The sequence below is a fragment of the Alexandromys fortis genome, unplaced genomic scaffold (genome assembly GCF_014885135.2).
Source record: "Alexandromys fortis isolate MF-2015 unplaced genomic scaffold, M_Fortis_MF-2015_v1.1 scaffold_111, whole genome shotgun sequence".
In the NCBI taxonomy this organism is placed as follows: Eukaryota; Metazoa; Chordata; class Mammalia; order Rodentia; family Cricetidae; genus Alexandromys; species Alexandromys fortis.
The window spans coordinates 1,239,400-1,255,660 of record NW_026067996.1 but is presented as its reverse complement, the minus strand read 5'-3'; the positions used below and the strand labels follow the sequence as shown (position 1 = coordinate 1,255,660).

Here is a 16,261-nt window from a genome sequence, read left to right as displayed (position 1 = left end):
CGCTCCAGGCTGGGGGTAAGGCTCACTTGGAGAAAGTACTGTTAGCGTTAGAAAAGGACTTGGTTCAACCCCCAGCACCCCATAAACCACAGTGGAAGCACACAAGTCTGAAATCCTGGCACTCCTGAGCAGCAGCAGGAGGACCCGGAGCTCAAGGCTATTCTCAGCCCCAGCCAGTTCCTTGCCAGTCTGGGGTACACTCAAAACAGCAATACAAGCACTCTCCAGCCCAACACACCCCATCTGCCCATGAATCCATTAGGGAGTCTCTTCAGGCTCCCCTGTGCCCAGCTTCCTTCCCATCCCCCATCAGTGTCTCCACAGAACACCCGAAGGATGCTCTGGAATGCACACACCGAATGTGTCACCTGCTTGTTCTCCAGTGTCCCCCACTGCTAAGCCTTAAGGTCTGCAGTGCCCCCCCTTCCCTCCACCTCATTGGCTTTCATTCTCTCCACCCCAGCTATTCCCTCACTCATCCCTCAGTTTCAACCATAACAGGTGTCCAAATCCTACGACCTGCTAGGGACAGCCCACTCACCTCCTCAGAGCTAAATTGAATTCCAGTACCCAGAAACCTCTCTCCCATCACCCTCTCTTGTGATCTTCCTATCAGCCTGTGCCATCTGGAGCTGTAAGGTCTGTCTCTTCACTGTCTCCTTGTTCCTTGAATCGACCGTGTTCACCGTGGTGCCTGGCTGGAGTCTGTAGCCCGTGCATGCATGCGTGAACAGCCATCTCCGTGGAAGAAGGGTGAGCACGAGCGTAAATGAGTGTGTGTATGGAATCCTGAAGTGGAGAGAAGAGTAGGGGTTCACTAGAGTTGGGGCTACCTTGTTCCAATCTGGCTACTTACCAGATGGTGACTTTGATTTTGAGTTTGACTTTACCTTAATGAACCTCAGTCTCTTCAACTGAAACTTCTTGGCTCATATATTCCCTGTTCTCTGGATTGAGGTGTTTTATCAAAGGAAGGGACAGGAAGACACGAGACCAGATGCATTACCTGACGTCTCCAGCAGATGTCGCTATGAGAGCGCCCTGAGCTTACACCTGCGCGAATTCTCAGTTCTATTTCTGGTCATTGGGCTTCAGTCCAATTCCAAGTCGCCACTGGTAGCAAGATTCCGGAGTATCTTGGAACGTCTAGCCCTCGCTGAAGCCAGTCCCTCGCACAGACGAGGGTGAGGAAAGAATGTGTGTGGTAGTAGTTCTTTAGATGAGGTCGCCACCCCAGTTCCCGGTTTCTAGCCCGTGTGACAACTCTAACCAGGCACGAGGGTTCTGGAATGAGCCTGTATCCTCTCCACCCAGAGGATGGCCCTTGGGCACCTGCTGGTCTCAACCTGCGAATTAGTGAAGGCGAGCGGGATTCCACTGACTCCCCCACCCCCAACTCCGCTCTGCGCTCCCGCCTCCCACCGCGAGCTCGGAGGAGCACCGCGGGAGCGCGCTCGGGGCAGACATCCTCGACCCGCGGGCGCTCGGGCGCGGGGCGGGCGCTCCGGGAGGCGGGCGGGGGAAGGGCGGAGAGGGAGGGGCGGGGGCGGGCGGCAGCAGCGCCCCGCAGTCCCCGCGCCTCAAACACTTGCCTCGATCGCTGGCGCGCAGAGTCGCCCCGCGTTGTGCGCTTGTCCCTCTCTCTGGCTCCGCGGCTCCCGCGCTCTGGAACAGTCCCCAGCGCCTAGCGCGGACGGACGTACTGACGGACGGCCCAGGGAGCCTCGGCCCGCGCCCCCTGAGCAGGCTATGTGGATTGCCCCGCCGGGCCCGGCCGGCGGGATCAGCACAGCCCTGCCCGTGGCACCCGCCACCAGCAGGGACTATGACCCGGAAAGCGCGGCGCTGCCTGGGCCACCTCTTTCTCAGCCTGGGCATGGTCTACCTCCGGATCGGGTAAGCGCCGCGCGCGTCCTCTTCGCGCGTGCGGTCCAGCGTGCGGTCCAGGCAAAGTTGGTTGGGTCCGGGAGGGAGGCGTGCTGCCCAACTTAGCTCAGGAGAGGCAGTGGGCGGTGCGGGAACCCTGAGGGCACAAAGGATCCCAGCCAGCGGACACCTCCTGAGCGCTTACTGTTCCATAGACCTGGGCAGGGGATCGGGCCATCCCAAAGAATCGCGGAGTCTGGGAACCCTCAGAAACAGATAGCTCTGGGACTCTAGAGGAGACTAGCTGCTCCATAGGGTCATCTTTCCCAAGGACCCTGCAAGCCACAAGCACAGTAGGTCTGGCAGGACTACAAGCACCCTAGAGAGCTCGGTTCCCGGCAGAAACTCCGTGCGTCCGGCGCAGCCCTTTTGCAGACAGGGCTCCCCAGGTAGCAAACAAGGACCTAGGGGCGGAGAAACGTTTTCTGGAAAAGCGTTAACCACCTCTCAGAGGCCTGGCACCGCCTATTTCCAGCGACCCTCAGACCCACTTCCCAACGCAGAAAGCAGCACCCTCAACAATCAGAAACAAATAGTAAGACCACAGATAGTCGATCGATGGTCAGAGATACCAAGGAGAAACGCTCTCTAGACACCAGCAAAGGGAAGCGAGACAGCCCGACCCTGGGGTCGCTGGGGTGGGAGCCAAGGAGCCCAGGCGTGCCTGGAGGTGGGGCAGGCGACACTCTTACTAGAAAGTGGAAATAGGCGGCTCCAGATACCGCTGCGCTGCATTACATGGTGTCTCCCTTTGTACTTAGGAAGTGACTTGTGTGCGGCAGGATTCGGGAGACGTGGGGGGCTTTAGTCATGGACAGGGGTGCTGGCGCCGAAGGGCCACCCTTGTAGATTTCACACCTGCCTCTCTACACACCCCCTCTACCTGCTGGGAACCTCACGTCGCCACTTTGGGGAGGACTGGACCCAAGACCAGGGGGGCGTGTGACAGACCCTTTGTGTTTCTCCATCGCCACCCTCAGGCCTCCCACTTCCCCAACCCCACCTCTCTGGAACGGGATTTCGCAACCAAGTAGATGAGTGGACTAGGCGGCCTCCAGCCCGACCGCGGATCAAGAGGCGGCTTCTGGGCTCGCGCGCTGCCTGCCTGCGGGTGTGTTTTAAGTGTTATTGATTCGCCCGCGTCTGGATGGCTTTTCTTTTTCCCACTTGCTTTAATCTTCATCTTGGCCGGTGCACTGCCGCCCTTCGCTCATCCACTCATCCAGCATCCAGGAAGCGGGTCCGGCCTACTGGCTCTGGCCGCGTTAGGTATTATCTTCTTTTTAATTAGAAACGGGGAGGAGACACCAAAGACTGCAAAAGGAGAAAACAGCAGAGCTTAAACCTCGGAGGTCGGACACCTCATTGGCTCACTAGGGGCCCAGTTACCCTAAGGGGAGGAGGAGGTCAGGAGGGCGTGGCCTTCTCCTCTCTGGGGCAATTGGAGGGAGGCCCCAGTAAAGACTTGCGGTGACTTTGACCTGCTCCGCTGCCCCCTAGGTCCGAGGGTTAAGGTCCCCAAACCTCTGGAGGTTTCCCAGTCTGGTTGGTAAGACTGGCTCCTGTGTCTCCCATTTTGTGTATTTTAAGTTTACCTGGGTTATTCAGATGACTCCAGCCCCTGGAAACTGTTGCCAAATATTAAAAACGACACCTCAATATGTGCTTCCCAGCGACCCTTCTGGGCGCAGACTGCCTACCAGAAGCTCTTGCTCAAGCAGTACTGGCTCTGAGATACACAGAGGGCTGTGAACTTGCTCCAGGTTAGAAAACAGAAAGGCTTTGATGGAAAAGAGGCCCGCCCCCTTGGGCACTAGTAAATTACTTCTCTGAAATTTGGGTCCCATGGTGTCATTGCTCTCTGTAGGGACAAACATCCTGCTGGCCAGTTAGAGGTTCAGAGGACTTGTAGGTGAGATCTTTACGTCATCCTTCTGGCCTGCCCTCCCTCAGACACTCCCCTCCCCCCGTGGCTCTGTGGGAGGTCCACTATAGTATCTGAGATGAGGTTGCCCCCTCCAGCACCTGCGACCCCATAGTCTCCCTCCAGGTCTCACCCCCTGTATTTGTGTCCCCTCCAGTGGCTTCTCTTCCGTGGTCGCTCTGGGTGCGAGCATCATCTGTAACAAGATCCCAGGTCTGGCTCCCAGACAGCGGGCAATCTGCCAGAGCCGACCGGACGCCATCATCGTCATAGGAGAAGGCTCCCAAATGGGCCTGGACGAGTGTCAGTTTCAGTTCCGCAATGGCCGCTGGAACTGCTCAGCTCTGGGAGAGCGCACTGTCTTCGGGAAGGAACTTAAAGTGGGTATGTGATCATCAGACACCCTGAGCCGGGCCTTCTGGGCCACCCTTGGGGTCCTCTGTGGTCCCTTTACTAATGCTGTGCTCTAGTACCCTTGCTGATGGTATGCTGTGGGTGTACGGATTAACGCCTACGGAAGGCCAGGGTTGCAGATGGAAGCCATGCATGCACTTTGTTGGTTACAGACAAAGCTACAAACCAACAGATGGGCAGAAGACTCACAGGCAGATCTAATGTGTTTTCAAATGAGGTACCAATTTAAATGTGGGGTGTTTTACCCATCATAGGGGGTTCTTTTGGGGAAATAGCTTCTTTTGGGACATGGACAGATATGGACCACTTAGTGTGGGCTGGCATCGTTGTGATAGTTCGAGCTGAGAATGCAGCCTCCTTAGGGTAGGGTCTGAGTGACCCTTTCTCTGCCACAGTCCCCAGCACTCCCTACTGTGGTCCAGCATGCATAGTCAGTCCCGTGACATAGACAGTCCTGCGAATCCATCTGATTTCTGCAGTAGTGCTTGGCAGGGATGGGGGGTTGGTATTTGGTATGTGCAGACGTGTATGTATGCCTGAGCATGTGCACACATGTATCCAACTTGTAGAACAATCATGATAGGCGTGTGATGGAAAGACAGCAGGGAATGTCACTGATCTTCAGGAGGTCCTGGACCATGGGGGAGGATGTGGAGATGTCTTCTCACTTTTATGTGTCCAGGCTTAAGAGCCCAAGATGGCAACTGACTCACTTCTGTACTGTGTCCTTCCTCAAGCCACAGGGCAATTCAGGACTCTTGGGGCTGGGCTTGTACACAGCTCTGCTGCAAAGGTCCCCTTGAATTGTTCTCTTCAGCCCCAGCACCAGCAATTCCAGCGGGTTGCTCAAAACTCCCTGTCCAGTCCAGCATCCTCCACATTCTGGCTGCTTCCCCAGCTTCCCAGGCTGCTCCATCTCCCAGCTGCTCCCAGGAACAGTTCAATAGAAACCAGAGCATGGTATTACTCTGTGAAAGACCCTTTAAAGGGGCTGTTCACTCCAGCCAGCAGGAGACTATTGCCCACCTGTTGCTGAGACTTTGGCCTCTTCAGGGCCACTCAGTCCTGTCCTCTTTTCCAAACACACTTTACTGGTTCCTCCTAAGGGCCATCGTCCTCTCTGGAGATCAGTGCCCAAATCCTCTGCATGCATTCAAGTCTCTGGGAGCCTCCCACTACCTGCTCCTTGGTTCCATATCAGCCAGCACCTCACACTATCTCAGTGCTTTCTGCCCACTCCCAGCCAGCTCACGATGAATATGTCATCCCCTGCCTCCAGGAGTCTTGCTCAAGTCCACTTTGATCACTGGATTCTGTATAGAGTACAGAGTCGGGCACTGTGGTCTGTATGACATGGGCAGGCAGGTCCTCTCCTGCAGAGCCCCTTTCCCAGCATTTCCTGTCTGGATCCTCTTCACACCCACCTGTCCCCTCCCTCATGTCAACCTCAGAATCAGTGTTATTGTGGAAGAGAGAGGAGCGGACCAACTCAGCTCAGGCAACACCAAGACTGCGGTTGAAGCCTCTGAAACCCCAGGCTCCCAAGCCTTCTGTTGGTCACCTGTCAGCTTTGTCCTTCTCAAGCGTCCTATCCAGGCTGGGTATAAGGACCCTAATGGCCTTGCTGGACTATGAAGAATAAACTGAGCTTCAGAAGTGAGTGGCCACTTGGCCAAAGTCGGTGACAGGGTCTTCCAGGACAGAGATCATCTCTTACAACTTCCTGTTTCAGAACGAGTATAGCCAACCCACAGACACACTGTGACCCATTGGGCTGTAGCAGAGGGGGGCAGGATGGAGGCACCCCTGGATTATAACACCCCACACACCTGGCTACATACTGTGGGATTAGCCCTACATAGTCTAAGGAGGAGGGACACCACCTGTATCCTGGGAAACAAAGTACTGGGTTAGAGGCATGCCAGTTGGGACAGGTAAACTATGAGGAAGCACAGAACATGGCAATGCTGGGGTACCATGGATGAAAGTGGGATCTAGAGCTGGGAGATGTGGGAGTCCAGTCCAAGAAGCCCGAATTTCTAGGACTTGGAATCTGTTGAGATATTCTGACTCTGACTACCAATGTATGGGCTGTACCTTAAGCATTGTCACAAAAAAAAAAAAAGGCAACTTCATATGAGTCAAGTCTTTCTCTTACGTTAACAAGGATCTTGTTATCTCTAAAATTTGAGATTCCTGGGATCCTCACCCTGCCCCTGCCCCAGGATTCTTCAGCTTTCCTTGTAGGGGTGAAGTCTCTGACGTATGGATCTTCTCTGGCACTCTGAACCATAGCGCACATGTGTCACCTATGCAGGGACTTCTCAGAAGCTCCACCCTGCCCATCTTTGTAGAGCCCATTGGCTAGAGTTTAGTCACATGGCTTCACCTAGCTGCAAGTGAAGCTGTGAAAGGCAGTCTTGTGTGCAAAGCAACCATGTTATCAGCTCAGGATGTGAGAGGTACACAGGTAGATTATGAGGCAGGGTAGCTAGCTTCTAGTTCCTTCCTCCCACCTCCTCCCACCCATCCCTACTGTGGTCCTCTGTTCCGCCTGAGCTTCCTGGCTTTGCCTTTCCTTCTGAGTGTCTGGATTTTCATGCAGAGATCTGAGAAGGCTGTGAGCATGTCTGGACAAGGCCTCTTGGAAGCAGAAATTGAAACCAAGTCCAACACACCCAGGTGAAAAGGGGACTGTTGAAATGCCTAAGGAACTGGAAAACTAGGGATGGTTCTGGCTTCAGAATAGATGGACCAGGGGTTACATTGCTTTCCACCAATGCCATGGGGACAACAAGATGATCATTGTAGACTCAGGACCGCAACGGGTCCAAGACTTCAGGAAAGACCCTTGACCTACCCCAATGCTTCTTCTGGTTCTACAGCTTAATGGAGCTGGACTTTGGGTCATGTGTTCATCCCAGGGCAAGGTGCCTTGCTGGCCACCACGAGAGAACTCTGGGCATCTCTCATGGAAAAGAAGCAAAATGCCAAAACTGGGGCTTAAATGGCTGACATTTATTCCTACCAGTTCCTGAGGCTTGAGGTTCAAGACCAAGGCCCAGCAGGTGTGCTTTCTTCTGAAGCCTCTCTCTTGGACTTGCATAAGCTTTCCCCTCTTGGTGCTGGAGATCCAATCCAGGACCTTGTACTTACTAGGGCATCACTCTACCACTGCCTGTGAAGCTGCGTGGTTGCCTTGTCCTCACCTGCTTCTTCCTTTCCCTCATGGATGCTCTTATGGTTCTTTTAAAAAGATACCAGTTTCATGGGAATTGCCCCAACAATGACTTTATTTTAACCCAACCACCCCTTTAAAGACCTCTGTCAGATTGCAGTCACATCTGGGGTGCTAGGGATCATGGCTTCAGTGTTTTGTGGGGGACATAACTGAGCCTACAGCAGCAAGCAGTGGTATGGTCCATGACTTAAGAGAAATGCTGGAGGGCTGGAAGGGGCTCAGAGGTGGGACCCCCCCAGATGGAAAGAGGAGTTTGGATCTAAGAGCAAGATAAGGGGCTTGCTAGTTAGTCACTGGGATCATGGGTAGTGGGAAAAACCAAGGGAACTGTGTCTAAGGTCCTAGGAGATAGGGAGAGGGCTCAGGCAAGAGAGGGTTCTAGCAAGTAAAGCTTTCCTGAGAGTGCCATGATTTTTTCTGTGTGGTGTGGGATATGATATGTTTAATAAGCTGAGACCTGGCCCGGGGAGACTCTCGGGGGGCCCAAGAAGGGCTCTAGCCCCACCCATCCCTATCCTCTTCTTCTGTGTTGGGGATTGAACTCAGGGCCTTAAGCCTGCTAGGCAAGTGCTCTGCCCCCTTAAAAGACTTTCTTAGGCCATTAAAGCCCTTTTCCAATGGAGGAGGGATGGCCCTTCCTCGTGGGAACTTCCTTCTCCACCTGTCCCCTCCCAGGCTAAACTTTCTCCCGTTGTGAACGTGGAAGGGATGGAGAGCTTTCCGTGTCCCTGGGGTTTATATTTCATTCATCATAACAGATATCCTCCCTGTGAAATGGCTTCATTTCAGCTGAGTTTAATCATGACGGTGGCAGATTCCACCTCTCTGTCACTCCATAGTGTTACTATGCCTTCCCAAGGGGACTTCTCAGACCTCCACATTCCTGCCAGGTTGAGTGGGTGCCACCCATGATTTATATTTCTCAGGGAAGGGAGGAGGTTGTGTTTACTCAGCCTGAGCTGCCTGTTCATGCCTTCTGCCCGTTGCCCTGTTGTCTTGCAGGTTCTCCCGTTGGGCTGGGATGGCATGGTGATACAGGTGTCGTGATACTGTCGGGGAGCCTCACTCTCTGCTTTTCTTCACTGAGGCTCAAATGTGGCCGGAAGCTGAGACAGTCCTTTCCTGTGGCCCTGTCCGGCCAGTCTTACAGAGAGGCAAAAGTTAGCTGCATCCGTGGCTGATTTGGGGCAGAGCCGAGACTTAGTAGTGAATTCCCCATTGCTGGTGGGATTTGCCTATGTGTGTGAGCCAGACTTGAGAACCTCAGGGAAGCTGTCTGGGGCAGCTAGATGTGCTCCAGAGTCTGAGTCACACCCAGGTTTCCATTCCGCCTCACCCTTATATCGCTGATGACTTTGGGGGGCATGGACCTTTCTCCTCTCACTCTGCCCATCTGATGTGGTCCACCATGCCAGGTGGCAGCAGAAATACAAGATACAGGATGTAAGACGCTGGCACCTGGTGGGCTGGATCTCCCCTTTCCCTCTTCATGGAGCCTGTGTGCTGATCCGATAGAGACACAGCTCAGGAATGGGGGACTCATTCCCCAAGTTCTATCCTTTGTTGTTTTGTTTTGTTTTAAGGTAGGGTAGCTGTCCTGGGACTCACTCTGTGGCACCTGCCTCTGACTCCTGGCCCAGGTTCAATTTTTTTGTGTGGCAGAAAGTATTGGCCAGGCCACTTACCTGAAGTCCTTACATTGACTTAAATTGTGTCCCTAAATCTGCCCGATTCTCATCGCCTGGTTTAAAGCATCTTCACACGGTCAGTGCCTGGACAACGTCACTTTCCTTATGCACTCTACCTGGCTTGGTCCTCCAGTCCATGCAGACATCAGTGTTGTTCTAAGTAGGATGTCCCCACATAAAACTCTATTGTGCTCTCGGAAGAAATGCAGACATGGTCCCTACTCCTTTGGCCAAGTCCTCCCCAGATGTCCTCCTTCTCTCTGCTTCCCACTCCCTTAGAGATGCCCCGTCATACTCCTGCAGTGTGTCCCTATCCACCCTTTCCCTTTCCATATCTTCCCTGATGCCATTGCTGCTCAAGACAGCTCCAGGCCTTAGTCCTAACTACCTGCTGTCTCCTAGCCACAGACCTCAACCACAGTGATAAGGATGCCTGTCTCCCAGGTGGCTAGAGGGTGGATGAGGCCGGTGAGTCTCCCTTTGTTGCTGGACAATCTCTGTATCTCCAGCCAGAGCTCTGTAGGGAGCCGTGGCTTCATGCCCAGCACATGGAAAACTGGTGACCACCATGAGCTCAGCAGACATGGTTACACCACAGAATACTGAACCAGGGAATGGGTCTACAGCACACACAGGAGAGACAACCGAACTGCTGCAGTAGCCTGCCACCCCGATATTATACAAGGTTCCCCTCAAGAGCCACCTCCTCCAGGAAGCTCTCCTTTGAGACAGCTGGCCCTGCCCAGTGGGCTGCTGTATTCATTGCACTTACCACGTGTAGACACGTGGAACAACGCGTCTCCAGGTAGTCATCTCTTCCAGCCTGAGGCTCCTTAGGACTTGGGTCTGCCAAACTGCCTTCTTCTCCCAGGGCCCCCAGGCCTGGTAGAGTCCAGAACCTGGCACATTGTAGGTTTTCATGGAGTACCTGAAGACCACTCCCCAGTGCCTTAGAGTCATGGAGTGCAGGCTAGCCCTGAATACCATGTGTGCCTTAGAGCCATGGAGCGCAGGCTAGCCCTGAACACCGTGTCCAGGAGTCCCCCACATAGTTTGTAAGTGTTTTATTTTCCTTGCTGGGAAGATGAAGCATTTCATTTTCATTGTTTGGCACACACATCTGTTTGGGTCCTTTGATGCCGTGGCACGTATCATGGCAGCTGTTCTGTGTTATAGTGCCAAGTGTTTGACCCGGGACCTTGTGCACGTTAGGCAAGCCTATTCGAATAGCCATCCAGTGCGCTCACTCTTCAGACATCTTCCCTTTGCCTTGCCGTCCAGAAAGATGATTGTAGCCTCACTCAAGAGCAGCTGTGTCCCAGTTCTGCTCAGCAGACTTGTCCCCGCCATACCCTGCCTGGCTCTGACCATCACTGGCAGATGCTGTGCAGGAGGGGTTTGGTTTCATGGCTGGTGATTGGGGGAACTTAGCTTGTAATACTCTTTGCTCTGACAGGGCTGATGTGTCTACCAGTATACTAAAAGCCCTAAAAACTTGAGCATCTGTTCCATGATAAAGCACTGCAGAGGCCCATATACTGGGAATGGCTACTCTGTGATACCCTTACAGGCAACTGAACTCAAAATGTGATTTGGGGCCAACACTCAGGTCATACACTCTCAGGTCCAACATCTTTTCTATAGGTCCAGAACAGGGGCCTGCTAGCATCCGATGTGATTGGGACCCACAAGGTCTGTTCAGTCAGCATTCTGCAGCAATTCCCAGAAGGCACCTAGGAAACTCGGATGCCAGACTCTCCACACAAGGGCAGTAGAAATTCACAGACATGCCTGACATATATCCGGGAATGCATGGTACAGGATAAAGAGCTCAGACCCAAAGCCTACAGCCTTGAGATTTTACAGTTTCTGAGGAGCATGTTTGGTTAAATTCACAGCTGTTAAATGTTTATGGGCTCAGATCCCTTCATACCTACCTGCCCACCCCACGCTCACTCACCTGTCCCACAGACAGGATCTCTGTACAACAAAAACTGGTGAGCAACACACTAGTCAGCTACGGGTCGTCCCTGTATCTTCCAGCATCTGATGGGAACAGATAAAGCTGGGATTGACGTGCGCTCTATGAAGGGCTGTGTCACCTGTAGGACCACCTGAAGTAGGGCTGGCCTGCAAGACACAAAGAGGTGTGTACTAACCTCAGTACTAACACTTGCACTCCTCCCCCTTGATGAGATTTCCCTAGAAGCTCCAGAGGAGCTTGTCTACAGGGCAACCTGGTAGTGGCTTCCCGGGTTCTCAGTTCGCAGATGAGAAGGGTGAGACTCAGGGATGCAGGGTGTAGGGTCGGAGTCATCCCACTGGCTGAGGCACAGTGGATGGCAAGTGTCCTGTCATGCAGACTGAGCTGAAGACACCTGGCATTGGTTCCCTGGGCTTCTGTGTAGAAAGTTCTGATATGTGGCTGATGGAAGGCTCAGCAGTATATTGTGACTTGTGCAGGGTCCTAGACTCTGGAAAGGGTGGGCCAGCAGGATGTTGGAGTGATGGGCAGGGTCAGAAGAGAGGCTTCAGAAAGAAATGGAGAATCCCAGATGACTGTGTTTGTTTGTTTGTTTTGAGACATGGCCTCATTTAGCCCAGGCTGACCTCAAACACACTATGTTGCTGAAGATGGAATTAAACTTCTCCCCACTCCCAAGTGCTAGGGTTACAGGCATGTTCCATCATTCCCAGATTTCCCATGGAAAGGTTTTGTACATCACATCCAGAGGTTTTGATCAGGCAGGGAGTTGTCCAAGAGATTCGATCAGGAGGTTGAATGATAATCACATTCTTTGTGCACACAGAAATTTGCTACGTCGCCAGCATTATCAACAAAGAAATGGTGGTTTCCATCATGTGCTCAGGGGGTGCCACATTCCTTTCCAAATGCTCACGGCCTCCGGTTTGGTACCCTCCTGTAGAATTTTTCCAGGGATGGGCACACATGACCTAGGATTCAGCTTCAGGTCCACCCGCCTCCTTCAGAGCCAGGAAAACTCTGATACATTACCTTTCTCTCTGGGGCAGACATTTAAGCCTTGCTCTCCTCTATTCTAGGGGACTATCTGGGTCCATATCCCTTGCATGAGAACCCCTAAAATCCCCAAAATGCTCTGTCTTTTTACCCACAGCTTGGAAAAGTGGAGCAGTGTTTGGCTGCTTGGCAGGATGGATGGGAAGTCCTTTCCAGGGAGAGAGATAGAGCGAGGGGCGGCCAGCTCCACTTTCCCTCTGCCTTTCTTAACAATGCACCATCTTGCCCAAGCAAAAGCTCTTTTCTTCCCCCATTCTCGCTTAGAACACAGCCAACAAAGGGCTTTTTGTCTCGTTTGCATTTTTTTTTTTTTGCAAGCCTCAGTTCATCCTGGATTTTCGCTCTCCTGACATTATTCTTTGAGATGAGCTTTTTGTTACATGGTCTTTCCAGCTTCCCCATGGTAGACAGTCCAGTGTGTGTGTGTGCGCGCACACACACACACACACACACACACATACACACACACACTCATGCACACGCACACTCCCTTGCACACACAGTCCCTTTCACACAGTCATTCATTCAACCCAGAGATTCCGTAGGTCAATAATCTAGATCTCCACAACTTCAAGGGGAGAGAAAGAAAACTCAAGTCAGTATAATAGGCAGATGGATAAGGTGCTGGCCATCAACAGAGGGAGGGGACATCAGGAAGGGCCTCAGAAGTGGAGACATTTACAGCCACACCATGGTAGATACCATGTTGTTAACTTGATGGTTAACAATGCCTCTGCTTTCGCTGTTGTTTGCTGATCCCTGCCAGGTGTGGGCCAGGCCTCCTTTCCAGAAAGATTATTCATGATTCCTAATTTAGAAGTGAAGACCCCAAGGCCCAAGAGGCATGTTAACTTGCCCAGCATCTGACCATGCTGGGAAGCAGGGTCCCAGGTTCATTGGCCTCTGGGGCTTGCATTAAAACTGTCTGGATACATCCATGATTTCTGCCTCACAGAGCAAAAGAAAGGGACTTTCTAAGCTTAAGAAAGTCATAACAAATGGATGGTGACCATTGGGGGACAGTCAGCAGTGTGCTGTGGTTTGGCTCTGTGGGAAGAGGGACCCACAGACAGAGCTGAGGCAGGACAGCAGTTAGAGTGGGGTGAATGGCACCTGCCTTTCGCCATTTCTGTCTCCTGTCAACTCATCTAACTCAACCCCCACACATGCTTCCTAACCCTTAACTCTCCTGGTTATGCCCCGAGTGCCTCCTAACTCCTGTGTGGCAGTGCTGGGTTGTGAGCAGCTACCACACCTGCCTGGTGAGAGCAACCTTTGTCCATCTGTCTGTTTTCCCAATCGTCGCTCATTTCTACTGGTGTCACTGTGGGCTGCTCACTCTCTGACCCATTGGCTTTAAATAGCAAAAGAGAAAAAAAACCCTGCAATGCACACTGTGGTTTCCAGTCAGATACCGTAAATACACCCAGATAATATTCCGGTGCAAACCACGGGCAGCATTCGCAAAGGGCGGAGGATGGAATCTTTGGGGCCAGCTTGGACAAGGGCTCATTTCCTCTGTCCCCGTGGGACTGCTCTGGAGCTGAACACAGAGGGCGTCGACCAGTCTCTGGCTTCACCTCAGTACTAACACTTGCCCTCCTCCCCCTTGATGAGATTTCCCTAGAATCTCTGGAGGAGCGTCTCTTGTCTACAGGGCAACCTGGTAGTGGCCTCCTGGGTTCTCAGTTCACAGATGAGAAGGGTGAGGCTCAGGGATGTAGGGTGTAGGAGTCATCCCACTGGCTGAGGCACAGTGGATGGCAAGTGTCCTGTCACGTAGACTGAGCTGAAGACACCTGGCATTGGTTCCCTGGGCTTCTGTGTAGAAAGTTCTGATATGTGGCTGATGGGAGTTGAGGGTAAGGTGGAGGGAGGGAATTCCTCGCTGGGGACCTGGAGATCTGGGGGCCTGGGGACTGGTTCCAGTCTAGTCTCTAGAGTCCCAGGTGACCTCAGAAAGGTCATCCTTCTATCTGTGGCTCTGGGAATCTGTTCTTTGACTCTAGGAACAGGAGAGGGCTCTGCCCAAGACAGGATCCTGGGACTCAGATCTGGGATCCAGATCCCTACTCAGTTTCCCTTCACGTCAATGTCCCTGTCTTACCTGGCACACACTAGACAGGGACATTGATCTGGGTGCCCCTGTCCTGGAGACTTCACTCCCACAGACCTTTCAAACCCTGACACCCAGTCTCACCACTGCACTGTTCCGTGTCTTCGGAGTCCTGAGCTAACGCAGCGACCCAATCTTGCCATCTGCCTTCCTGCAAAAGCAAAGCCACACCTGAATCCCACAGCATCCGACCTGCAGCACCATGCTTAGTGCACGGCAGGTGCTCAGGACATGCTTCCTGGCCTAGGTGACAGAGGCCAGATATTAAATGAAGATCTTCCTTTTGCCCCTGACCGTTCAGTGTAGACTCCTCATCACCAAGCTGGTAGCTGTTCGCAAACATGTGTCAGATCTGGTGGAGAGGTGGGCTGGAAAAAGAGCCAAGAGTTGCAGAAACATGGGTCATATTCTAGAGTCCACTCTTAGGTCAGATCAGCTCAGCTCTTGTGCCTGGGCTTCTGTGAAGAGGTGACCAAGTCAGCCTGCCCCTCACAAGTTGGTTGCCTCGATCTGTTGATCAGCAAGGTGTTCAGGACACAGCCCAGCCAGCAGCCCATTTCTGAGGTCTTGGCACATACTGTATGAATGCAGTGTCATCAAGCCTCGTCCACCTCATCTGTCTGTGGGAGCTGAAGGAACCACTCAGAACTTACCTGCAGATTCCCTGCAAGTACCGCGAGATGCATTCAGTAAGTGTCCCCGTGAAGGCTTCCCCAGGCTGTGCTGGGAAGAGTGTGGACCATCAGGATTGAGGAATGGCCCAGGTCATGAATGGGGACACTATGTGACCTCTCAATTTGCTTCCGGCTGTACTTGTGCCTGTGACATCAGAATGTTTCAGTGGGCCTCAGCTCTTCAGTCCCAATCCAGGGAAGGAAGTTCAGGTGGGTAGAGCAGTAGGGTGACCAAGAGATTCCAGGACCCTTCCCTACTAGATCTGCCATCACCCCATTTCCTTCTCAGGGCACCAGGACCTGATCTGTATCAACTGTATTAACTGGCAAGTATTAACTGATAACCAGATGCTGTCTCTTGACAGAAGCAATGCATTCTGGGAAGAGCTGATGCCTCTCCTCTCTAACCATGGCTTTCAGATGTAGTGACGAGGCAGGGTAACAAGGCAGGACTGAGGAACAATGATGCCCAACAATGACCTTGACTCTCAGTTCTGACCCTAGTCTAGGTAGGAAACTTTAGCCAATTGCTTTTCTTCTCAATGCCTCTGTTTATCAGTAAAATTGGATGGTGTCTTACATTGGGGCTGCTGCGAATACACCCCAAAGAGCCAAGTGTGGGTCTGGCACCAAGTAGGTGCACCGCAAATGTTACTTATTGTCTACCCTTGTCCCCATGAGTCTGCAGAGTCTGGGAATGACCGTGCTGGCTCCCTGGTTGTGGTAGACAGGACCGGCTGAGAAGCATGCAGCCTGTTCGCCATGGGCTCCACCTCTGCCTGGTCAGACCTTATAAAGCCTCACTCTCTTCATTTGCAAAGTGGGGTACTGTCACCAGCTCACTTGAGGGGCCATTTATTTGTTTATTTTACGTGTATCCGTGTTTGGCCTGCATGTATGTATGTGCACCGTGTGCACGCTTGGTGCTTGCAGAGGTCACCAGTTGTGAGAACTGGACATGGTTTAGACAGCACCTGACCAGGGAGCATGGTACTATGCTAGGGGAGCTGTCCCTCCTTGCTTCTCAGAGCAGTGGGTGCTAAGAGCCAATGTGTCAGGGAGGTCAGGCCACGCATGGTCCAGCACCAGACTCCATGCTGGTCAGGTACACCTTAAACTGGAAGCCTGACCTCCCCTCGCCCCAGGGAATGTGTGAGCTGAGGCCATGGCCACCTCTGTAGCCATTGTCTTCAGTAACTGACTCTCATCACCTACATCACGCTGTGGCTCGGGACACT

General features: G+C 52.8%; 1 protein-coding gene across 2 annotated transcripts in view; it reads left to right on the top strand.

The window, feature by feature from the left end:
• The first annotated feature begins 1,263 nt into the window (after positions 1-1,263).
• Wnt7a (Wnt family member 7A) overlaps positions 1,264-16,261 on the top strand; it is a 47,022-nt gene continuing 32,024 nt past the window's right edge. Inside the window, exons 1-2 of one of the 2 annotated variants that reach the window (XM_050160321.1) lie at positions 1,264-1,896; positions 4,008-4,234. In XM_050160321.1, the coding sequence (XP_050016278.1) occupies positions 1,826-1,896; positions 4,008-4,234 (298 nt within the window). In that variant the 5' untranslated portion in view covers positions 1,264-1,825. Of the gene's footprint in view, positions 1,897-2,671; positions 3,038-4,007; positions 4,235-16,261 lie in introns of those variants that run through there. The other variant, XM_050160320.1, reaches the window with a different exon arrangement.